The sequence below is a fragment of the Prionailurus viverrinus genome, chromosome B2 (genome assembly GCF_022837055.1).
Source record: "Prionailurus viverrinus isolate Anna chromosome B2, UM_Priviv_1.0, whole genome shotgun sequence".
Lineage (NCBI taxonomy): Eukaryota > Metazoa > Chordata > Mammalia > Carnivora > Felidae > Prionailurus > Prionailurus viverrinus.
Window position 1 is genome coordinate 130,211,098 of NC_062565.1, and position 24,223 is coordinate 130,235,320.

Sequence of the window (24,223 nt, forward strand, 5' to 3'; positions counted from 1 at the left end):
CTTCAGTGCTCTGAACTTCAGGCTTTATAAGATTGGCTAAGTGTCATCTAACTACAGATTTATCAAGGGAATTAAATGACATAATGAATACAAAGTGAGCGGCACAGTGTGTCTAGTGTATTACTACATCAGTAAATGTATACAATAACAGAATATTACTCAAAAATTTAAAAACCAGCCAGTTATGGTTAAGTGGTCAGGTCTAGTCAGACTCAGGTTTAAATTCCCACTCTGCCATTTACTACCTGTAGGACATTTCCTGTGCCTCAGTTTTAGTATTTGTAAGATGATGAAAATGATAGTGCCTCTCAAAGTGTTTGGTAAGGAAGATATGAGATAGTTGAGGCAAAGTGCCAGCATATTAATTCATTTAAACAGATTACTTATTGAGTATATGTGCCAGGCACTATTCTAGGCCCTGAGAAGAGACAGGCACAGTAGTAAATAAAACAGATGAAAACAGCACATGGAGCTTAACTATATCAAACATCTGGCACATACAAGTGTTAGGTATTCTATCTGTTACAAAGGATTATTCAAAGACAAGTTCTGTGGTCCTAATCTAAATTATTTCTATAATTTATATTGTAATAAAAGAGTAATATTCCATAAACATTTGTAATAGTAATAGGAAGACAGAGAGACACAATTCAAGATAACTCAGACATTGTAAAGACGCCAGGTATTGGAAAAGGGAAACACATATTTGAGGAAAGATTTGCTGATAAGACGATGACTGCATTAACACTTTCTTTTTCCCAGGAAAAGCTGGAAGCGCGCGCGGGCACCTGCCTGAAATCTTCCTAAGAAGGTGTGATTATAGCCTATTTGCTTAAACCACGTTAAAACATTTGAGGAACGACTTGGAAGAAAATAAACATTAGTTTCCTTCTTATAAGATAAGGTATGCAAACACCAGAGATTCCAGACATATTTATTTAGTTCAAATGCCTCTACTTACAACAGAATTCGGGGGTTTGTGCACCGGATGTTTGAACAAAGACCTGATTAAGCATGGTGCAGCCTAGAATAGCAAGGCCCTGATCCTCCGTTGCTAAGGCAACCAACTCCGCGCTGGCCCAGAGGAGATGGAACCTGAAACCTCGGTGACCCGGCGGGTGGCCACCTTCCTTTTGTGTGTGTGTGAGTGTGTGTGTGTGTGTGTGTGTGTGTGTGTGTGTGACCTGGGAGGGTAGCCACCTTCCTTCTGTGTGTGTGTGTGTGTGTGTGTGCGCGTGTGTGTTATGGGTGAGAATAGGCCAGGAATACAACGGTCAATGGGGATGCTAGATACGTTGCCTGCCTCTATTCTCGGTAGAGGGCGCTACAAAAGCAAGTTCCTCTAGAAACAGCAACCCCTCTTTCGCGCCTCACCGCCACAAAAGCGCCCAACACTCCCTTTCCTAGCTTACTTAATTTTGGCCGGAAAAGCCCCGCCCCCAGGGGAGAAAATAGCTCCACCTCCCAATAGCTTCTCGCGATCGTTGCGACGGAGCTAGCTATGGGTAACTTCCGGCCGCGACCGCTTCAGCTCTTCGGCGATTGGCCCATTTCCACCGTCTGCGCTTAACTTCCTGTATGGGTTCCGGGGTTGCACGTGTGGAGAGGCCTAAAGACGCAGCGGGGATTCGGGCTTTGCTGGCGTTTTGGTAATAGTCATTTTCCCCGGGCTGGCAGCGTGCCGTCGTCACTCTTCTCTGGAGTGAGCGCCGCGCAGCTGCAACATGGTGAGCAAGCCTCGTTGTCTCGGGTACGAGGCGCTCTGGTTTTCCAGACGCCAGGCGGCTTCCTCTGGTGCCAGTGGCTACTACGGCCAGGGTTTGGGACGGCTGGCCCAAAGGTGTGGGGAGGCGGCTTGGCGGCCCTGTGCCCCGTATGGGTCACCCTCACCACCCTGGGCATCCTTTGCAGTTTAGAGTGCTTCTCCCACGGCCAGGCCTCCCCGGGGAGTGGAAAGAAGAGAATGGCTTCCCATTTATTCCAAGGGGGCTAAAAAAGCCTGTGAACGCAAAACACACAAACGTATCACCCTGTGCTTTCTGCAGTCGGAGGGGGAGTTGGCAGGTTTCGCCAGACGTTGGAATGCCAGTTGTCTCCTCATCGGGTGTTCTCGGCATAGGCAACTTGTGGGAGAGTCTAAGTTTGGGCCCGAAGCAAGGTGGCTTACTCAATTGGGATGATGCTTTCTCAGTTTAGGAAGTCAGAGTTGGGTAGGGTAATAAGAGTGTAGAAATGATGAATCTTACTGTAGTTGTGCAGTCCTGGTTTCACTTAATAGTTGGTACGCGCCGTGCATAACTTGCTGGAAATGGTCTTCCCCAGATTTTCTGTGGCAGGCTCCTCCTTGTCATTCTGGTTCCACCTGTCGGGGACCTTCTCTGAGCACCCAGTCTAAAGTAACTGTTAGTCATTTGTAAGTTACTGTGTTTTATTTTCTTTACTTGAAATCTTTTTTTACTTATGGTTTGCTTGATAAGAGTAGGGACTGTGACCGTCTCATTGCTGTATCCCCAGAACCCATAACAAGGTTGGGCACAAAGTGCCATCAAATGTTTATCGAAGGAAGGTAAGTACAGATTTTCTCCACATTGTTGATGTTGCTTACCACAGAAATGTAAGTTTAAAAATCTGTTGACCCTTTTATGTAACTTCCTGAAGGTGCCTATGTGGATTATGGTCTTTTTTATTCTTTTTCAACGGCTCATTCTGATTCCGTTGCTTTGAAGCCTCACAGGAAGAAGAAGCCTTTTATAGAGAAGAAGAAAGCTGTATCTTTTCACCTGGTCCACCGGAGCCAGCGAGATCCTTTAGCCGCGGATGAGACTGCACCCCAGAGGGTTCTATTGCCCACACAGAAAGTAGGTCCTGTTATATAGCCAATAAGTTTGCAGGCAGACTGTCAGATTTTAAATAAATTGTTAACCGCTGCTATTCTCAGACAACTTTGATTTTCTGGGAAACAAAATCTGTGACTTAATTTTCAGTAAATGTGCTGATTTTTACGTCTTGGGTATTTGATTGAGAGGATAAAGCATCTTTATTTGAGATGTTTAAATGAGCAAATGTTATAAAGTAACAGTGGATATTTACTAAACTAGCTACAGTGCTGCATGATTATTTAGGGCACATCTTTGCTTTCCTGTCATTTCAAAACCACGGACTCCCTTTTGGAGTGATGATAACCTCATCACTTCTCTCATGAATTAGCTTTAAAAAATGCCAGGAAACCTTTAAAAAGTTGACTTGATTGTCAGAGTGTAAGTGTTGGTAAATTTGATAGGAAGTCTTGGAGAACATTGACTGTATCTAGCTTTTTAGTAAAGCCTGCTTGTGTTGTATGTTGGGAAGGGTTTTTTTGCATATAAATACAAGAAATTGTACTTACTTTTCAGGACCCTCTGGTCTTTTAACCCTCCAAGTACGTGATAAAATTCTGTGTGTGTGTGTTTCTTGGCCTGAATTTAAAAAAAAAAAATTTTTTTTTAAGTTTTTAAATTAAAAAATTTTTAATGTTTTAAATTAAAAAGTTTTTTATTTATCTTTGAGAAAGAGAGAGACAGAGTGCCAGTGTGGGAGGGGCAGAGAGAGAGGGAGACACAGAATCCAAAGCAGGCTCCAGGCTCTGAGCTGTCAGCACAGAGCCCAACACTGGGCTGGAACTCATGAACTGCGAGATCATGACCTCAGCCAAAGTCAGACGCTTAACTGACTGAGCCACTCCGGTGCCCTGGCTGAATTTTTTTAATTGAACTGTAGTTAGACATACAACGTTACATTACTTTCAGGTGTACAGCATAGTGATTTGACAAGTCTGTACGTTAAGCTGTGCTCATCACAAGCATAGTTACCATCTGTCACTGAACAATGCTATTATAGTACCATTGGCCATATTCCCTATGCCGTCCCTTTTATTTCCACGACTTAACTCATTCTATAACTGGAAGACTGTATCTCCTGTTCCCCTTCACCCATTTGCCCATCCCCCCACCCTCCCCTTTAGCAGTCATCAGTTTTGTTCTCTGTATTTATGGATCTGCTTCTGCTTGTTGTTTTTTTTTTTTTTCTTTTTTTAGATTCCACACATAAGTAAAATCATATATGTTTGTCTTTCTCTGACTTACTTCGTTTAGCATAATACTCTTTAGGTCTGTCCGTGTTGCAGTGGCAAGAACTCACTGTTTTTGTTTTTATGGCAGAGTAATACTCCATTGTGTGTGTATGTGTGTATATATATATACACTACATCTTTATCCGTTCCTCTGTCAGTGGACACTTGGGTTGTTTCCATATCTTGGTTGTTGTAAATAATGCTGCAGTCAACATGGGAGTCCATATATTTCTTTCAAATTAGTGTTTTCATTTTCTTTGAGTAAATCGTAGTGGAATTACTGGATTATATGACATTCCAATTAATTTTTTGAGGAACTCCATTCTCTTTTCCACAGTGACTTCACCAGTTTATATTCCCACCAACAGTGCACGAGTGTTCCTTTTTCTCCACATTCTCGCCAACACTTGTTCTTTTTTTTCTACCTTGGCTTGAATTGTTGCACAGAAATGTCTAGTAGAAGCAGTAATTGTTTTCATTCCATTTAACTTTTTTTTTATTTTTTAATTTTTTTTTTTTCAACGTTTATTTATTTTTGGGACAGAGAGAGACAGAGCATGAACGGGGGAGGGGCAGAGAGAGAGGGAGACACAGAATCGGAAGCAGGCTCCAGGCTCTGAGCCATCATCAGCCCAGAGCCTGACGCGGGGCTCGAACTCACGGACCCCGAGATCGTGACCTGGCTGAAGTCGGACGCTTAACCGACTGCGCCACCCAGGCGCCCCTCCATTTAACTTTTATATAGCACTTGGGTTCAGAATCTCTGTTTTTCCTGAGTTTTCAAGAATTCTTTGTCTCATTAGCCACATCTTTCGTGTGCCATCTGCCTCCTATTCTGAAAGCTGTGTTCACTGGAAGGTTCCTGTGGCTTGTGCTTGGAAGAGGTGCTGATTCCATTTTGTTTATTATCCTAGATAAATGACGAAGAACGGCGAGCAGAACAGAGAAAGTACGGTGTGTTCTTTGATGATGGCTATGACTATCTGCAGCACCTGAAGGAACCATCTGGACCCTCAGAGCTGGTTCTCACAAGTGCCTTCAGTGCACCCAACAGAAGAGACGAAAAAGGAGGAAGTTTAGAAATTTCAGTAAGGCTTTTTATCAATATGTGTGGGAGCGAGTGAAGAAAGCACCATTTATAAATCAAGATAATTAGGGCGAGAAATGGTGTCAATCTGAACACAAAAATAAGCCACGCTCTCACTTGAAATCATGTATGTGTGTGCGCATAGGAGACAGTAGGCTTCCTGTTCTCTGGTGGCAGCGGTTGGAAGTTGCAGCCTTTGACGGGGTTAGAACCTTTCATTAATAGATGTAGTCATGTTAGAAAGCACCTTCCAATAGAGGAAAAGCAGCTGATATTCCATGCGTTAACTATTTAGTGTCATAAACTGTCTTCTAAGGTAGAACTTAATTTTTGTGGAATGTTCGGATCTTTAATAGTTGTAAAAAGCTGTAAGCTGACCAGAAGAGAATAGAAGCAATAGATATCATAATGAAGTTCCTGATACTCTTCTCAACAAAAATGCGGTGTACTTTAATTTTTTCTTTAAAGTATAAGCTAGAGCACATATTTCTGTGAAATTAATACTACTAACAAGTTCTGTTTCCTTGTTTATGTTCAGGATACTCGTGTCATATGACTTTATCTTTTTATTTAGTATTAGTATATAGTAAATTTTCCTGTGAAACTTTTATATCACCTGACACTTAAAAAAAGCTATTTATTTATTGGGTTTGTTGACAAAAAGAAGAGTTAAAAAGGGCACGAATTTCTCCTGCTTCTCATTCTTCAATCCTGTCATGGTCTAGGTATTGTTTTCCTCAGTGAAGTGTGATCATAGCTCCTTCAGTCTATAGCTTGTTGCTTAAGGAGAGTCAAAGGGGTTGCATTCAGGGTATCATCCCAAAGGAAGGTAATAACTGCAGCTGCTCTCGTTCACTCCCTAGGTTGTAGCTCTCTTGTAAGGCTGCATAGTCCACTCCACAGCCCTGTCCCACAGCCCACTCCCACATCTCTGTCCTAACAGAACCAACTTCTGTACTGCTTCTTTCCCAAGGTGATATTACTATCAGGAGTAGGGTAGGTATCTTATTGGCTCACCTCCTTCCATGACCCAGTGAGGGAGGGAAGAGGGTCTGGTAGTGCTTCAACTTTATCTTTTTTTTTTTTAACGTTTCTTTATTTTTGGGAGACAGAGTGAGAGGGAGACACAGAATCCAAAGCAGGCTCCAGGCTCTGAGCTGTCAGCACAGAACCCAATGAAGGGCTCAGATCCATGAACTATGAGATCATGACCAGAGCTAAAGTTGGATGCTTAACTGACCGAGCTACCCAGGTGCCCCTTGCTTCAACTTTATTTTAGGGAGAAAAGTCTTAATAAAGTTCTTACATTTTTCTGGCTGAATTGTATTGGCTTTTAAAAGATTAGCTTTTTAAGGGGCACCTGGATGGCTCTGTTCGGCTTTGGCTTAGGTCATGATCTCGCGGTTCACGCATCTCAGCCCCACGTCGGGCTCTGTGTTGACAGCTGCAGAGCCCAGAGCCTGCTTCTGATCCTGTGTCTCTCTGCCCCTCCCCCACTCATGCTCTGTCTCTGTCTCTCAAAAATGAATAAATTGTTAAAAAGTTAAAAAAGATTAGCTTTTGAAAGATTAAGTTTTAATCCTCAGTTAATTTTGGGTAAAAGTAATCACTGTCTAATTGGCTTTGTAAGAGAATAATGCTCTTAAATGGACGCCTCAGTGATATTTACAAGGGTGAGTGAATTCTATTTAAAAACAAAAATGCCATCTGTTTTCTGTAGCATGATGCAAAAATATGGATGAGTCCTTTGTGCTTTTTTGATTTTAAAGTATTTTGTAACAAACTGCCAAAGTTGAGTAAACCAGAAATATTGAATAAACCCTAGAAACAGGAAATGAAGCAGTACAGAAGTAGTCCTGTGTGAGCAGCTCGATTGTCACATGAAGGAAAGGAGGTCCTGCTGTGGTGGAAAGCAGCTGGGCAAACTCAGCAGAGTTCACAACTACTGCAACCAATAAAAACATACACATTTTTTTAAATGTTTACTTTTATTTATTTTGAGAGAGAGTGAGCACGAGCAGGGAAGAGTAGAGAGAGACAGTCCTAAGCAGGCTCTGTGCCATATCAGTGCAGAGCCCGACAAGAGGCTCAGTATCACAAACTGAGATCATCACCTGAGCCGAAATCAAGAGTCATGCGCTTAACCGACTGAGCCAGTTAGGTGCCTCCACCTTTCTTTTTTAAGAACGTAATCCCTAAACTCTGTGATTGTGATTCTTTGACTCTTTTTCAAAATTTGAAAAATACCTCCGAAGGTGAATTCACTAAACACAAGCTGATCCTCCCTTTATCTTTTTAAGGTTTATTCATTTTCAGAGGCAAAGTGTGAGTGGGGGAGGGGCACAAAGAGAAGGAGACAAAGAATCTGAAGCAGGATCCAGGCTCTGAGGTGTCAACACAGATCCCGACGTGGGGCTCAAACTCATAGACTAGCAAGATCATGACCTGAGCTGAAGTTGGAGGCTTAACGGACTCAGCCACCCAGGTGCCCCTGATCCTTTTTTTTAATCCCACCTTCCAAGAATAATCAGAATATCTTACAAACAAAACAAAACTACATACATATTTTATAATTTTTAAAAAGTAATTTATCAAAAGTCATTAAATTGTGCACTTTAAGTGGCTGAATTGTATCATATGTCAATCCTATCTCAGTAAAGCTGTTTTTTCTTTAAAAAAAGAACTCTGTAGCAGAAACCAGATCTTTTCCTGTACTTTATGCCACCAAGAAGCGCCTTTTGGAAGCTAAGTTTGCTTGGTGTGCACTACTCCATAGCTTTTACTCATGCTCCTCAGAGGTTTCCAGTTTCACATGCTCCATGGGCCAGCGAGAACCAACATCTCAGCTATCTGCCTGCTACTAGACTGAGGATATGGTGGGTGATGAGGTACATGAGACAGATAACATGTGACCCTCACATTGGTAACTATTTGATTGAAAAAAGATCAAACAGAGTATAAGGACCAGTCAGTTCTATGTGCCAGCGTAAGTGGAGGTATTTGTGTGGTATGAAGAATGAAAGAGATTTCACCCAAAGGAAAGTTCTGGGAAAGTGATCAAGAAGGCCTTCATGGAGGAGGGAGAAACTGAGCTGGACACTAAAGGGTGGGTCGTATTGAAGAGAGGAAGGAAACATTCCAGTTAGAAGGAGCATAGGTAGTAGTTGGATCAGTATGTGACATGTGTGCTCCATAAATTACTTTGAATTATCCCATGATGTGAGGAACTGGACCTGAGTTAGATGGCGGCCATCTTACCAGAGGTACTGAGTAACAGTAATTTGGATACGTAGAATAGGCCTGGATTTTACAGACCCTGAAAATCAGGAGTGAAAAATCAAAGCCCATTACAAGTTTGAGAAGGTCACCTTATAAAATATTACAGGAGTGTTAATCTGGAAGTGATGTGAAGGTTGGATTAGGTGTGGACTAGCTAAGCAGTGGTGGTAGTAATCTACATCTTGGTTAGCCATGAGCAAGATGGTGCCTGAAAGACTGATGTGAAATCACTTTATACAAGAGAGTTCAAAGGGTTCTAGGGATGGAGAGATGATTTATGACCATCCCAGGATTTAAGATACCCAGTTCAGGGAAATGCTCTGCTATTAACCAGAAATTGGCATGTTATCTCGGTTTAAGAGGGAAAAGATTAAATTTTGAGACGAGGACAGTGGCATTGCAAAATCTGGATTTGAATCCCAGAACTTCACTTGAGCACTTTGAGGCAGGCATGGCATTTGATCTTTCTTAGCTTTTGTTGACTAAAACATGCTGATATCTCATGAGCATTAAATGGAATAATACTGGAGAACACTTTGAAGTATTGCTTTGAAGCTGCTTGTTGCTTCAGCTGATGGAATATACATGTTTAAGATATTTAACTGGAGCATAAGTGAGAGAGAATGCAGGATATAGTTGTATTAATTTTCCTGGGACTGCCATAGCAAATTACCACACATTACCACTGGGTGGCTTAAAACAACGGAAATGTAATCTGTCACAGCTCTGGAAGTCAGAAGTCCAAAAGTAACCTTTCGGCAGCATTGCTTGCATTGTGGGGGCTCAGGGCAAGAACACTGTCCCATACCTATCTCCTCGCTCTTGGTGGTTACCAGCAATCCTTGGTGTTCCTTGGCTTTCGTAGACCCATTGCTCCAGTCCACTTGAATCTTCACATGGCATTCTCCCCTGTGGCTTCGTGTCATCACATGGCCTTCTTACAGGGACACACCAGTCTTGATGAATTAGGGCCCACCATAATCTACTGTCACCTCATCTTAACTAATTACATCTGCAAGGATCCTATTTCCAAATGAGGTCACATTCTGAGCTATTGGGTGGACAAGAATTTGGGGTGGGGGAAGGACACTTCAACCCAGTTCAGAAGTATTTCTGAATCTAACCATTGTGTAATTTCTCTTTCAAGACCACGGGAATTCAGTTGCCTTCATCAGTATTTGCATCAGAGTTTGAGGAAGATGTTGGATTGTTGAATAAAGCCGCTCCTGTTTCAGGTGTGCTTGATTTCTTGAACTTCTCAAGTGATTTGATCTGTGTTTTACAAACAAAGCATAGTAATGATAGTTTTTCTGTCTCTGATAAAGTGATGAAACAATTTGAGATGTGTGTAAATTCAGATTAGCGGTCATTAGGAAAAGATGAGTGAACAGGATACTTTTCTTTCATTGCCATCAAATTCTTAGTCTTTGAAGTTCCTTTTTGGAGAGGAAAGTAAGAAAACTGTTTTTGGAGATCCAGTAGGGGAATTTTAACCTGGACCTAGCCTCTTGCAGTGGAAACGTCGGTTAGCCTTAACATGTATATAGACTTGGGGGCGCTTGGGTGGCTTAGTTGGGTCAGCATTCGACTCTTGATTTCGACTAAGGTCATGATCCCAGGGTTGTGGGATTGAGCATGGAACCTGCCTGAGATTCATTCTCCCTCCCTCTCCCCCCTGCTCATGCACTCTCCCTCTCTCTCAAAAACAACAAAACAACCCCCCCAAACATAACTTATGATAGACTAAATATGCTTTCAGAATTTCTCCCAAGAGTGTATTTTATGGAAGTCCATTTTGCCATCTGTTGCAGATGGACTGAAAAGTTGTTTTATTTATTTTTACTATCAACATTGTATTTTAGAACAAACAGAAGTGATGTTTGGTATTTTCTGTTGAATTGTCTTAATTGAGTAATATTTGCCTTGTAGCTTTCATTCATTCATTCCACAGATTTTTGAGTTACCACTATATGATGGGCTCTGGGCTTAAACCAGAATAAAGCATAATATCTGACTTCAGGGAATTTATTATGAGTTGGGAAAGATGGACAATAAAGAAGAAATTACAGTTAAGTGTGCAAGTGAATAAATGGTTTAGGTAATAGTGGGCAAGTTGTCCTGGAGAAAATGGTGTCTGTTATTTCTTAAGTAGAGGTTAGGCAGGTGGATGAGGAGGGGGGTGGGAAGGAGAGGATATTCTAAACAGGAAGCTGCATATGCAAAATTGAGAGACCATGAATACAGGAAACCATATTTTAGCATGCCTAGAATGAGGCAAGAATTAGTATGAAATGAGGCTGGAGAGTCCAGCAGGGGCCATGTTATGAGGGGGGGGTTGGAATGGAAGCCATGTCAGTTTACAAGTTTGAATGTGAGGTTTTTCATAGACTATTTTTACACACAGAAGACCATAGCTGAAGAAACAGGATTTATTAAACTCTCCTAGGCTAGAAGTTTAACAGGCCACACATACTTAGAGTTACTTTTTTTTAAGCTTATTTATCTTGAGAGAGAGAGCAAGCACACACGCGCCAGGGAGGGACAGAAAGAGAGAGAGAGAGAATCCCAAGAAGGCTCCGTACTGTCAGCGCATAGCCCAATGTGGGACTCCAACCCACAAACTGAGATCACCACCTGAGCTGAAATCCAGTTAGACATTTAACCCACTAGCCACCCAGATGTCCCAATTTGAGTTACTTCTTACAGGTGAATTTAAAACCTGATTCTAACTGCAGGTGTATGCTGTGAATTTTATAAGTAGACGAAGTTTAATATAGTCTGTAATGCAAGAGGTTTTATGATTTGAGTACTGAAACCAGAGGTATTGTTTCCCCATCTCCTCCCATTCAACCCTCTCTGTGTCTGTTCCACACTAGACTGAACTTAAAGTTTTTTTTATTTTTTATTTTTTAAAAATTTTTTTCAATGTTCATTTATTTTTGAGAGACAGAGAGCATGAGTGGGGGAGGGGCAGAGAGAGAGGGAGACACAGAATCTGAAGCAGGCTTCAGGCTCTGAGCTGCCGGCGCAGAGCCTGACGCGGGGCTCGAACACACGAACTGGGAGATCATGACCTGAGCTGAAGTTGGATGCTTAACCAACTGAGCCACCCAGGTGCCCCTGAGCTTAAAGTTTTTAATCATTTTTTTAATCCTCAATACATTGATAGGTAGAATGTGGCATAGAATAGGTACTCAGATTATGTTACAGAAAGGAATGCTGTTTTCTTGAGAATTAGTGCTCAGTTTTTGTTTTCCTTCTAGGACCTCGACTGGATTTTGATCCTGACATCGTTGCGGCTCTTGATGATGATTTTGACTTTGATAATCCAGACAATCTGCTTGAAGATGATTTTATTCTTCAGGCCAATAAGCCAACAGAGGAAGATGGAATGGATATACAGTACGTGTTGTTTCTTTCAAATTGGGAATGACCTGACTGTTGGTTCTTCTGTAGGGTGGTATCTATAGAATGTTAAAACTGCAAGAGACCTTTGAGAACATTTAGTGTGAGGCTTTTGTATTTTAGAGCAGAAAATGTGAGACTTGAGGTCTTTACAAATTGACGATAGGTGGGGCTAAAGTCCAAGTTGCCTGATTGCTGGTTCATTACTTTTCCAGCCATACCAGACAGGTCAGGCAGCACAGCTGTTCCTGCCTTAAACAGGAATCCTCCCTGAAATACCCTCAAATTTTACTTGTGTAAAGTCATTTGGTTCTGTTGTTTCTCAAGTTGTTTTGACAGTTAATTTATGACTCTGACTTTAGGAAATCTGAGGCTGAAGATGACAGTGAGTGGGAAGATGTGGATGATGAGAAGGAAAGAGGTAGAGATGACGATAACTATGGCTCTGCGGGCTCATCAGATGAGGCCATGTCTGTCCCTGGAAAACCTCCTGGGGCTGTAGAAAATCATTTGTTCTGGGAAGAGGAAACTAAAAGTCGCTTTACTGAGTATTCTATAACATCCTCAGTCATGAGAAGAAATGAACAGCTGACTCTTCATGATGAGAGATTTGAGAAGGTAAGGTTCCCAGATAAGGAACCTTTTGATACTGGTTCCTGGTAAATTTCTTATGACATCGGAACTCAAAGCCAAAACTTTCAACGTTCGAAATCGCCTGTCTTATTAAAACAGATCACAAAACCATCCTAGTTTTAATTCTGGAAAGAATGCATATAGATCTGAGACAGCTGATAGAACTTCCTGACTTTCCTTAGAGAGGTTTGATATTTTGATAATGAGAGTCTGACTCCAATCCCCAAGATTATGCTGTTTTCCTCAAGCATTGGCCTGAGCATAAACAAAATTCCATTACTTTTCTGTTTTTTTGTGTATGTTTGTTCACTGATATAGCCCCAAGTCTAATGTGGTATCTGGCATATGGTAGGAATTCAGACTGTTCAGCAAATGATGAATGTGTGGATGGTTGGTTTCCTTTAGAGTGAATCTTAAAGGTTCTAACTTTGCTACCTTTTCACTAAGTACCAGTAGGTGAACTGTTACTACAAATAACCTCACTCTTCAGGATTCACATCATCCCATTTACTCTTAACAGAGTTTGAATAATACAGTAAACATCTAAACAAGAATGAAATTTGTAACTAAGCCCCCTTAAAGTCTGCATAATCACTGAATTTGAAAGCATCTGAAGTAAAGATTTCTACCTAGCATTGTTCTCTAAGCTGGACAGAGTGATCATCTTTCACTTTCATTAAATGGCAGCCTATTTTCCATCTAAGTGTAAGTCTTAAAGTACTGGGTAGAATGTCTTCCACATACCATTGTAATGGTGCTTGTGATCTCATGGTAGTGCTTAAGTAATTGTGTAGAAAGGAAATTAATGTAAAAACCAGGGCGCTTAGCTGATTGAGTTGGTGGAGCCTGCGACTCATGATCTCAGGGTTGCGAGTTCAGGTCCCACCTTGGGTGTAGAGATTACCTTTAAAAAAACTTAAAAAAAAAAAGTAACATTTTAAGTGCTGTAGTTTTAAAACATTTTTTTTCATGGTATCTTTTCTCTTTATATACAAGTTTTATGAGCAGTATGACGATGATGAAATTGGAGCTCTGGATAATGCTGAATTGGAAGGTTCCATTCAAGTAGACAGCAATCGCTTAGAGGAAGTCTTGAATGACTACTATAAAGAGAAGGCAGAGAAGTACGTGCCTCTTCCTTGTTCACTTACTTTTTTTTCCACTTTCATTTTTCTGCATGTTTTCTTACGGTCTTAATGGATTTCCATCCATCATTAAAATAGTGTTTATTGTCTCAAATGGAGGGTAGACTCAGCTCAAGACAAAGTAGTATTTTCTAGCTCTTAGTTCCAAAAAGTTTTTAAAAACCATAGCAGAGATAAAAGATGAAAACCAAAGTATAATTGTTTTGCAAGGGTCAGATCCTTGAGAGAGATGGTTTTTAGATTTCTGAAAACACTATTTTCAAATTGAGGAAATCTATTGGATTCAATAAAGCTGAATTTCTCTAGAGAGTGAGTAGGTAAGGATTCTTTCTGTCTTTATTTCTATTTTTTATAGAAGGAAGGGTGATGATTAGATATTGGGTACCAGAGGACCAGAGTTCTAAGTCCATAGTTGAGAGGATACAAGAATGAAAGGAGCATCTTGGTTACGGGGAACACTGCCCATGTCAAAAGAACATTCTGAGAGCTTTATTGATAGGATTATTTTATTGAGAGAAACAAAGTGTTAATGAACGAGGAGACTTCATACCTGAAGTTGGTATGGAGCTCGGAGGCATGACAAGCAGGGTGACTTCTCTTTTTTTCATTTTCAAATAAAGTTTTTAGTTCAACATCTGAATCTAGAAAATCACCCAGTCAGAATCTATATTGAGAAAATGGTATGTTTCCTTCAGTGTTGACTCACATTTTGATATTGAGGTTCAGAAGCTGACTGTAACTTTGGGTGGGAACATACTGAGAACCACTTTCTTTATGGCTCTGACCTGAGAGTCAACAATTGAAGGGCTTGAGGGTTAGAGTGGGGAGGTGCAAGATCACATTCCACTTGGAGAATAAGGTGGTGCTTTTAGCCTCCTTGGCTGAAGAATTCTGACTTCTGATTATATATGCTCTTCTCATCTTTCTGAAATGCCAGGCATTCTGAGAAGTTGATTTTTATGGCTCATAGAAAAATAAGAATTTGTCTCTCCAGCCATATTAGTATAACTTTATGGCCAAATATTTGGCAAATCAACATCCATATTGAGGTGATTTTTCTGCGAGAAACTAATGAAGTGTTTATGTCTGCTGGAAGGGTCTCCTTTTCCATGATCACTATCACTTGCAGATCCTACAGTGGAACAAGGGCTACATATATTGAGTGAATTGTTTGATCACTTTGGAGAGACAGATTGGGTAATAACTTTTCGAGGCTTTAAGAAGACCATGTTTTAGGAAAGCTGCCATCTTGTTTATTGTAACCTTGCAGAGATCTCTTTTCTCTCAGCGGAATGAACGTTGGGGCTGGGGAGAGCTGGGATTTTTTTGAAATGCTATTGTTTCTGGGGCGCCTGGGTGGCTCAGTCGGTTGGACGTCCAACTTCGGCTCAGGTCATGATCTCACAGTTTGTGTGTTCGAGCCCCGCGTAGAGCTCTCTGTTGACAGCTCAGAGCCTGGAGCCTGCTTCAGAGCCTATCTCCCCCTCTCTCTGCCCCATCCCCGCTCTCACTCTGTCTTTCAAAATAAAGGTACACACACACACACATTTGAAATACTCTTGTTTCCATAGCTCGTCAAACATCCATACCAGTTTTAGTAACATACAGTATAATAATGGGTGGTGTTTTGTTTTTCCCTCTTGTGCTGCCTTTTTCAAAAACTCAATCAAAAGTTGTGTAAAACTGAATACTCTGGAACCCTTTGAGGATCAGGACCTGCTAATGAATGAACTGGATGGGTCTGAGGAGGAAGAGATTGTTACTGTAGTTCTTGAAGAAGCTAAAGAGAAGTGGGATTGTGAATCTATTTGTAGTAAGTATTTTGGTGTCCTTTTTACTGATAAAGGTATGGTAGTGATTTTAAAGTATTAAATACATCAGTATTTTGAAAAAGTATGTTTTCTGTGAAAATGATTTAGAAAAAGTAATATTCCTGTTACTAAGTTGCAAAAAATTTCAAAACATCTGTAATAAGAGAGACTGCCATTTTGGCCCCCATGCTATAATAACAGAGACTTCTTTAAGGTATGAAAAGATCAAAGTTGGGAAGATAGTAGGAACTCAGTAATGTTTTCTGAATTGACAGTGTTCGTATCGATACGTGTTTATTTGTTTTTTTTTAAAGGTACATACTCCAATTTATATAACCATCCGCAAATTATCAAGTATCAACCAAAGGTAAGTCTTGGTGTCCTGAGCTACTTGAAGTATGCAATGCAGAAAACAGTGGATGAATCATTTTTTCACGGTAGCTATATCCTTTTGTGGCTGGAAACACTATTGGGAAGAGCAACACATGATATGTCATTAGTGAGCTGTGTGTGTGTGTGAGCTTTTTTAATAGGAATGGGAAATGACCTTAGTATGATTTTTGTTTTTATTTCAGCCCAAACAAATCCAAATATCTTCTAAAACAGGAATACCTCTCAATGTCTTACCTAAGAAAGGACTCACAGCAAAGCAAGTTGAAAGAATGCAGATGATTAATGGCAGTGATCTGCCAAAGGTGTCAACCCAACCTCGATCTAAAAACGAAAGCAAAGAAGATAAAAGAACGAGAAAGCAAGCCATAAAAGAGGAACGCAAGGTGAAGTACTTTTCTCAAATGGAAGATTTACAAAGAGCTTATGGGGGCAGTGGTCATAGAGATTTTCTTTTGTAAAATTAGTCTGCGTTTGTTTGAAGATTTGAATAACACTAATGTATTCTTATACAGGAACGGAGAGTGGAGAAGAAAGCTAACAAATTAGCCTTCAAACTGGAGAAAAGAAGGCAGGAAAAGGAGTTGTTGAACTTGAAGAATAATGTTGAGGGTCTCAAGCTATGACAGTAGAACATTTAGGAAAAGGTGCCTTCCCCATTGGGGTTCTTTGTTATGTTCAGTAACGTACAAGGATCTTCAAAGAGACAAAACTATGTAATCTGCCATTTTTACTAGCAAGTATTTATACGACCAAGTTTTCTGTGCCATCTGTCTTGTAAATATTGTAACATTTAAAAAATATTATAAACGTAGAATATGCTCTGAAATAAATGATGTCACAAATGTGAAATGTTTGGATGAGTTGAAGGAAAACATCTTCATAATGTAAATGGAATTGGTGTATTCTTCATTTATTTGTATGATTGTCCCAGCTGTCTTTTGCAGATGTTCTCAAATATTTCTTTGAAACCTCTCCACTCCTTTTCAGGAGTTAAGTGGTTTAATTTGCTGTATGTAGAAAAGTGACCCCAATAAACCCCATTTTGAAATGCTAAGTGGTAAGAGTTTTCCTGAGAAGATTCCACTGGTAAGAAACTAAGTTTCCCCTGCTGTATGCAAAGGCCTATTTCAAAAGGATGGTAAAACTGAATATTAAGGTTGTTGGGACTCAATTACTGGATGACTGACTTTTGGAATTTAGGAACAGTGAAGACAGGAAGCAGAAGAAGAAATAATCAAGAAAACTTCCTTGGCTTCAGTAAGTACCTGGCTCAAAATCAGAAATATTTACTTCAGTTTAAACTAGAAAGTTTGTCTTTAAAACATTATTTAATGCTTGGAATCGTTCATATTTGATTAAAAGACATAGTTGAAAACTTTCCTTGTTTTTTTGGTGAGGTTTTTGTTTTGTTTTTGGTTTTTTTTTTCGGTTTTTTCCCCTGTAAAACCTCTTCAAGGCTCAAGCAATGACACCATCACAATTGTTAATTATTTGGTAAACTGTGACTTCCTTGCAACAGATGAGTTGTTAGTGACCCTTGTTCCTGTGTCCATGACTAATGTGTTACCTGGACTGTTCTGGGGAAAAAAAAAAAAAAATCCGTGGATGCTGTTGGTCTGAGTTGGGAACAGAATGGCTGAGACAGAAGCATTTTTAGCCGGTGAGCTGCATTTGGTAACTAAATTATTAGAAAGGCTTTTCTATAATTCATTTGATTACAACGTTTCCAAACTTGGTGGGTGTTATTTTGTTCTGTTTGTTTTAAATTGTAAATCTGGGTACTCAAGGATTTTTAAGAGCTGTGAAAACCAGTAGCATTAGGTACTCAACCAGCACTGATACTCAGCAGAAGAGCTTTTCTTTATAGAAATAGACTCTGACTGGGGAGTGTATGTTTAAGTGTCAGTCTGCAGAAGCACAAGGTCAAGTGATGGTTTATGTTAGTAACTCTGTGAATGTATTAAATCCTGACAAGATTGACCATTTATTTTGGTAGCTATCTCAGTTGAAGGTATTAAAACCACCAAACCATCAAGAATCTTAGACTTGGAATATTATTTTGACTTGATATTATTCAGATTCCTAAGGAGCCTCTTTTTTTACTATATATATATATATATATATATATATATATTTTTTTTTTTTTTTTTTTTTTAAGTTTGAGAGGGATAGAGAACAAGAGGGGGAGGGGCAGAGAGAGAGGGAGACAGAGAATGCATCCCAGCAGACTCTCCGCTGCCAGTGAAGAGCCTGATGCGGGGCTTGAACTCAACTGTGAGATCATGACCTGAGTCGAAACCAAGAGTCAGATACTTAACCCACTGAGCCACCCAGGTGCCCCACCTTAGGAGCTTCTCATATCACTTCACTTGATTCAACACATTTAAATCAGCTCATGTTATATTTTGCAGTCAAGGAAAGGTGACTACAAGCCATGAATCTTGCTGACGTATTATTGTGACTTAGGCTGGTTATCCTCCAAATGTAAAGATCATCTTTCTATTCTAGAGAGCAAAATTTACATATTTTGGGTTATTGTGTAAAATTTTGGAGTATTTATTATTTGAGTTATTTATAAACAATGGTTGGGAACTTAACAGAAGGTCCTTGTGAATGTTGAGTCCAGAGCGATAAGGGGGCTTTTGCCTTCAGAGACCACATTATCTGTGGAGGCAGGGTGTGCAGCAGAATCTGACCACACAAAGTCACTGATAAGTACCACTTGAAATGGGGATCTTGGTACTTGCTGTTCCCCTTGAAGGACTTACCTCAAATAAAGTTCACTTAAGGTTGGTTTTCAGTTGTCACCTCCAACTATAAGCTTTCACCTGACCATATTTAAAAATAGCAACATCCCTCCCCCGCATTTTTTACGCTCCTTCCCTGCTTTATGGTCTCCATAGCATGTGTTGGCATCTTGTTTTTCATTCTCTCACTATGGCAGGGAATTTTTGCTGCTTTATCTGCATGGTCTAAAACAACTTGTGGCATTTGATAAATGTTCACTAAGGAGTATATAAATGAATAGGTAGGGAAGACATTTCACCACTGCTTAAACTTGGAAGGAACGCTAGGACCTAAGCCTCCAGGTTAGCTAGGAGAAAAAAGGCCTGAGGCATCCCAGGTAGAGGGCAAAGTCATGAAGAATTTGCCTGCTGTACTGGAAGCCCCTATTTTGTATGAGCTTACTTTTTACTTGTTATAAAGTCACTTTCAGATACTTCAAAACTTGATTTACAAGTTTAAGTATCAAGAGCTATTACCACTTGTGTATATTGTTGTGTGGCCCATTGTATCCATACCTCCATTGTGATGTCATCAAATCATCTCAGGTAAAGGACAGACAGCTCCAGCCAGCTTGTAACTTTACTATTATCAGTACATTTATGTCGCTTTTTCTTGCGCATTGATTAGTATGTTTTATCCACCTTGGTTGTTACAATGAAGAATCAGGATAAGGTAAAAATTCTAACGGCCTTTTTTTTTTTTTTTTTTTTAAGAAATAGAACATAGCAACCTGTGGTTCCATCCTCAATTTCATTCCACTCTTTCCCCTCAGGAACTCTTAAGTACTGTCTAGATTATATTAATCATCACCTGTATGGTATTCCTAAATACAATATCTTGTGTAGTTTTGAAACACTAATCTGGCTTTATGAGGGTAGTAGTTACTACCAGTTGATGAAGGCATGCTTGAGCTGAATGGTCTCTGAGCCTGAGTTCCACGTCTAGAATTTACAAGAGCCCCAGGTGGAGATGTCATTGAGCCAGATGATGAGTGAATCCTAGGGAACATAAGTCCCCTCATCTTGGATCTCCTGCATAAATATGCTTAGTGGCTGAATGCTCATTTTATATTTTCTGCTTCTAAGGTCACCGTGATCTGAAGATCAATGCAGAACTTTCCTGTGGAGTGAAATGGGTGTCTTCAGCTCATGTAGATGTCAGAATGGGAAGGGAAGAACAAGCACTCTAATGGGACATGGTCAAATAAGCCAAGTATAGAACAGAATGGGAGCCAGATACACTAGGACATACTGTCCTCCCATTAAAAGGCAATGAATATCTTCCTCACAGCAGCCTTCAACCTGGCAGTTTTTCATTACACGCCTTCAGATATGGACTGTTTGCCTTCTAGTTTTTCCAGCTGTTATCTTGGGAGTTACTTTCCCTCTTGTGTTGAATTGCCTATTTGCTGTATGTTTTACTCACATTGTGGAGCACATCCTCCAGTAATTCTTGAGACAGGGTATGTGGGAAGTCAACTTCTTGAAACCCTGCATGTTGAAAAATACACTCAACTCTCATATTTGATAAATAGCTTGGCTGGGTATGAAATTATAGGTTGTAGATTATTTTCCCTCTGAAGTTTAGAGGATTTTCCCCCCATTTTATAAATTTACTATATGGGAATCTGAAGCCATTCTGATTCCTAATATTTTGTATGTTGTTATTTTTTTCATCTCCGTAGAATTCTGTCTCTAGCATTCTGAAGTTTCATGATGTTACAGATCTATTTTCATCTATTGTGTGGTGTCTTTTCAATGGAGGCTCATGTCCTTTCACTTCTGGAAATCGTTCAAGTTTTTTATTTTCTTCCCTGTGTTTTCTCCTTTTTTTCTCTTGAATTGTTGTTTGGAGTAGGTCCTGCTGGACCAGAGGTACTCAAATTGCTTATGTTTCTCTCCCATCTCTGTGCCGTTTTACTCTACTTTCTGAAAGATTTCCCTAAGTGTATCTTCCAAACTTCGTTGAGTTTTTCATTTTTCCTAGAAGACTTTTAATTTCTAAGAGTTTTAGTTTTTATTTAGGTTGCTTTTTTATTTGTTTTGGGCTTACATGCTAGAGTTTTTCTTCAGATCTTTGGAAATTCTTGTCAGCTCATTAAGACTAGAGAAAGGAGACTGGAAATTCTGAACGGATAAGTGACATTTGATAATTTTGAGCTTTATTGTAGTCTGAGTGAGCTCTTTGGGTATCTTTCCAGTGTTGGTATCTTTAAGTATTTTGTCATGGAATGGTTATATTCTCAGGGAAGTTTTCATTCTGCCTTGAGAGTAAGTCTGGTAGGCAGAGTTCTATGAGCCAGTAGAGGAAGGGGATTTGGAGTATTCTCTGCTTTCAGCATCACTATTCACGAAAGTAATCACTAGGTTAATCGCCATATATGCACACATATGTCATCAACCTTGATTAATCGAGTCCCTATTTGCAAATTTGCCTACTTGCTAAAATTTGAAAACCTAGAAACAATATTGTGGTGCTTTCATAGTCATTTGCAAACCTGCACATAGCAGTTAAAAAGTTGAGTCACAGGGCACCTGGGTGGCTCAGTCTAAGGTTAAGTGCCCAGCTTTTGCTCAGGTCATGATCTTGTGGTTTGTGGGTTCAAGCCCTGCTTCTGGCTATCTACTGTCCATGCAGAGCCTGCTTCAGATCCTGTGTCACCCACCCACCCTCTCTCTTTCTCTTTCTCTCTCTGCCCCTCCTCTGCCAGTGCTCTCTCAAATACAAATATTTAAAAGAAAAAAAGGTGAGTCACCCGACATGCATGTTCCCAGCAAAATTAGAACAAAGTGATGCCCTGCCTTCTTGTTTCAGCTCTCATCCTGTAAACAAGTGTCCTTTTCACAGTCTGTGCCACATTTTTCATATTTTTGCAATTTTTCTTGGTGATTTTGCTGTACAAAATGACCCCCAAACACAGTGTTGAAATGTACTCTAGTGTTTCTGAGTACAGGAAGTCTGTGATGTGCCTTATGGAGAAACTATGTCTGTTAGATAAGCTTCATCCAGGCATGAGTTATAGCATTGCTGGCTATGTGTGTTCATGGTTACTGAATCAACAATATATATTTATACAAGGTGTCTTTAAATAGGTTGATAGGTTGATAAAAATAGGGTGACCAGAGGCTCACAGGACCTTGACACTGTATTTCCCCTAGAAGTAGTAAGTCTGTATTTGCCCATTCAGTGCTCACAGAGACTTTATAGAATAACTACCACAAATAATCAGGCAACATGAGGCGCTGCTGAAGACATGGGTATGCAGACCTCCTCTTTCAATCCTTTTGGGAGAGTAGACAGGCTACAGTTGGAGAGGGCAGTCACCCAGAAGGTATGGAGCGGGGGGGGGGGGGGGGGGCGTCTAGGAGTCCACTGTTTTCAGAACTCTTTCATCTTGGCCCTCCATATTTTATCAGGCTCTACCTCATTTATCTCGTCCTAATTCCAGAGATACTTGCTGCTCTGGGGATTCCTACAACTTTGAAGGGTTCTGCAGTGTTGGTTGGGAAGTGGATGTTGATGTAGTTTTAAGTCTTCTGGGTCACTTATGTCTATCAGTTTTCCAGAGTCCAATGTTTTTATTGTCTTCCTTCCTCCATGACCTGTGGCTCTCTTTGTCTCTTTTCCTTTACTGCAGTTTTTTGGGGACTTGGGGGGAAAGCAAAAACTGATTTGGGTGTTCTCTCTGCCATCCTGTCTTAATTCCTCTTTTTTCTTTCAGAACTCATGTTCCTGAGATAAGTTAATAAGTTGTTACCCCCTTCATCATAGGGCCATGGAAGATGTTGATATTGGTAGTAGTTGTATGTTCTGGACTGCAAAGGACGACGTGAGAGTTTTTTGATTCGCTGACAACTGAATGAGAAAATGTCTTCCTTTTCTTTTTTCTACCATGCCTTTGTAAGGAAGTGTGGATTGGTAGGTGTCTGTACAGAGCATTCTTAACTTCCAGCTCAGAAATAGTAGGTCTAGTCAGAAGTAAAATTTTTTCCAATTTCATTACAGTCATAATCCTCTCCAGGCTTCTCATAAAATTTTTGAACCGAGATCTTTGTGATGCTTATTTTTCATTGTTAACATACTAAACAAAACTGTTGATGGCTTCCAGATCACTTTATTTTCCTTATTTAAAAAATTGTCTTAAGATTTTAAACCAATGTATAAAAATAATAGCCAATGTATAAAAACAGTGGCCACTTTAATAGTCTACTAAGTAATACTCCTCTTAGGGTAAAGACACATAGCTAAGTTGGTACTTACTGTTTTAGAATATTTCCTATCAAAGGGTTCTTTTTAAAAATGTCAGTGTTTTAATTTTTTTTTTTTTTAATTTATTTTTGGGACAGAGACAGAGCATGAACGGGGGAGGGGCAGAGAGAGAGGGAGACACAGAATCGGAAACAGGCTCCAGGCTCTGAGCCATCAGCCCAGAGCCCGACGGCTCGAACTCACGGACCGCGAGATCGTGACCTGGCTGAAGTCGGACGCTTAACCGACTGCGCCACCCAGGCACCCCGAGTGTTTTAATTTTTAAAACAATAATGAGTATTCTTTGTAGAAAAATTGAAAATGCAGGAAACTAAACGTGCACCTTTATTATCACTTAGGTGTGTGTGTCACGTATGTGTGTGTGTGTGTGTGTGTGTATCTATACATGTAATCTATTTCCAGTCTTTATTTGTAAATATATGAATAAAAATGTATCATTAACATTTTCCATGTTATTCTCCCACAGATTGTTTTTAATCACTATATTCTCATTCACTGATTGGCAACCTATTTTTTAGTATAATTTTTGACTTTGTAGGCCATACGGTCTCTGTTAACAACTACTCTACTGTTGTAGTGTGAAAGCAGCAATAGATATTATATAAACAAGCAAATGGGTGTGATTCTTTACTAATAAAGCTTTATGTACAAAAACATACAGTGCCAGATTTGGCCTACTGGCCACAATTTGCTGACCCCTAGATGTTTTTTTAAACTTTTTATTTTGATAAAATTAGTGCACAAGAATTGCAAAATAGTAGGATCCCATTCACCTTTTACCCAGTTTCCCCAGTTTAAGGTCCAGTTTAACTAACTATAGTACAATATCAAAACCAGGAAACATGCATTGGTGCAATGTGCATTTATAGTTCCAGACCATTTTGTTACATGTATAATAACCACAACCACATTATAGCTACAGAACTATTGCATTACCCAAAGGTCTCCCTCATTGTATCCTGTATAGTCGCAACCACCTCCATGCCTTCCTTGTTGGCAATCACTATTTTCCATCTCTATAATTTTGTCATTTTGAGATTGTTACACAAATGAAATCATACAGTATGTGACCTTTTGAGATCGGCTTTTCTCAGCATTGGGATCCATCTAGGTGTTGCATATATCAATAGTGTTCTGTTGCTGAACAGTATTCCAGGGTTTGGATGTTAACAGTATAACCATTCACCTGTTGCAAGGCCTTTTGGTTGTTTTAAATTATTTTAAGGTTCTAGTGATCATATATTCTATGTGATTCAGCATTCTGGAACAAGTACTATAGACCTCATTGATCTCCATGTTTGGTTTA

The 24,223-nt window shown here is 39.9% G+C and overlaps 2 protein-coding genes across 4 annotated transcripts in view; both read left to right on the plus strand.

Annotated features, from left to right (window-relative positions):
• Positions 1 to 1,568: 1,568 nt before the first annotated feature.
• LTV1 (LTV1 ribosome biogenesis factor) lies at positions 1,569 to 16,915 on the plus strand. Of its 2 annotated transcripts, XM_047857879.1 has the most exons (11): positions 1,569 to 1,727; positions 2,727 to 2,858; positions 5,023 to 5,196; positions 9,622 to 9,709; positions 11,738 to 11,876; positions 12,242 to 12,497; positions 13,509 to 13,636; positions 15,331 to 15,470; positions 15,783 to 15,835; positions 16,044 to 16,244; positions 16,374 to 16,915. In XM_047857879.1, exons 1-11 carry the CDS (start codon positions 1,725 to 1,727, stop codon positions 16,482 to 16,484), a joined length of 1,425 nt encoding a protein of 474 aa, XP_047713835.1. In that variant the 5' UTR covers positions 1,569 to 1,724; the 3' UTR covers positions 16,485 to 16,915. The 2 variants fall into 2 exon arrangements, with proteins under 2 accessions (XP_047713835.1, XP_047713836.1); XM_047857880.1 differs by lacking the exons at positions 1,569 to 1,727; positions 2,727 to 2,858; positions 9,622 to 9,709 and having other exon boundaries at positions 5,069 to 5,196.
• A 141-nt stretch (positions 16,916 to 17,056) lies between these two features.
• The window catches only part of ZC2HC1B (zinc finger C2HC-type containing 1B), a 41,911-nt gene continuing 34,744 nt past the window's right edge, over positions 17,057 to 24,223 (plus strand). For both annotated transcript variants that reach the window (XM_047857882.1, XM_047857881.1), the window contains exon 1: positions 17,057 to 17,521. In XM_047857882.1, the coding sequence (XP_047713838.1) occupies positions 17,494 to 17,521 (28 nt within the window). In that variant the 5' untranslated portion in view covers positions 17,057 to 17,493. The remainder of the gene's footprint in view (positions 17,522 to 24,223) is intronic.

What these genes read in the sequence shown, in the direction of transcription:
- LTV1 (XM_047857879.1), top strand. An exon ending in GAGGAAGTTTAGAAATTTCA is followed by an intron (nt 5,197 to 9,621) that starts GTAAGGCTTTTT and finishes TTCTCTTTCAAG; the next exon opens with ACCACGGGAATTCAGTTGCC. An exon ending in CCATAAAAGAGGAACGCAAG is followed by an intron (nt 16,245 to 16,373) that starts GTGAAGTACTTT and finishes ATTCTTATACAG; the next exon opens with GAACGGAGAGTGGAGAAGAA.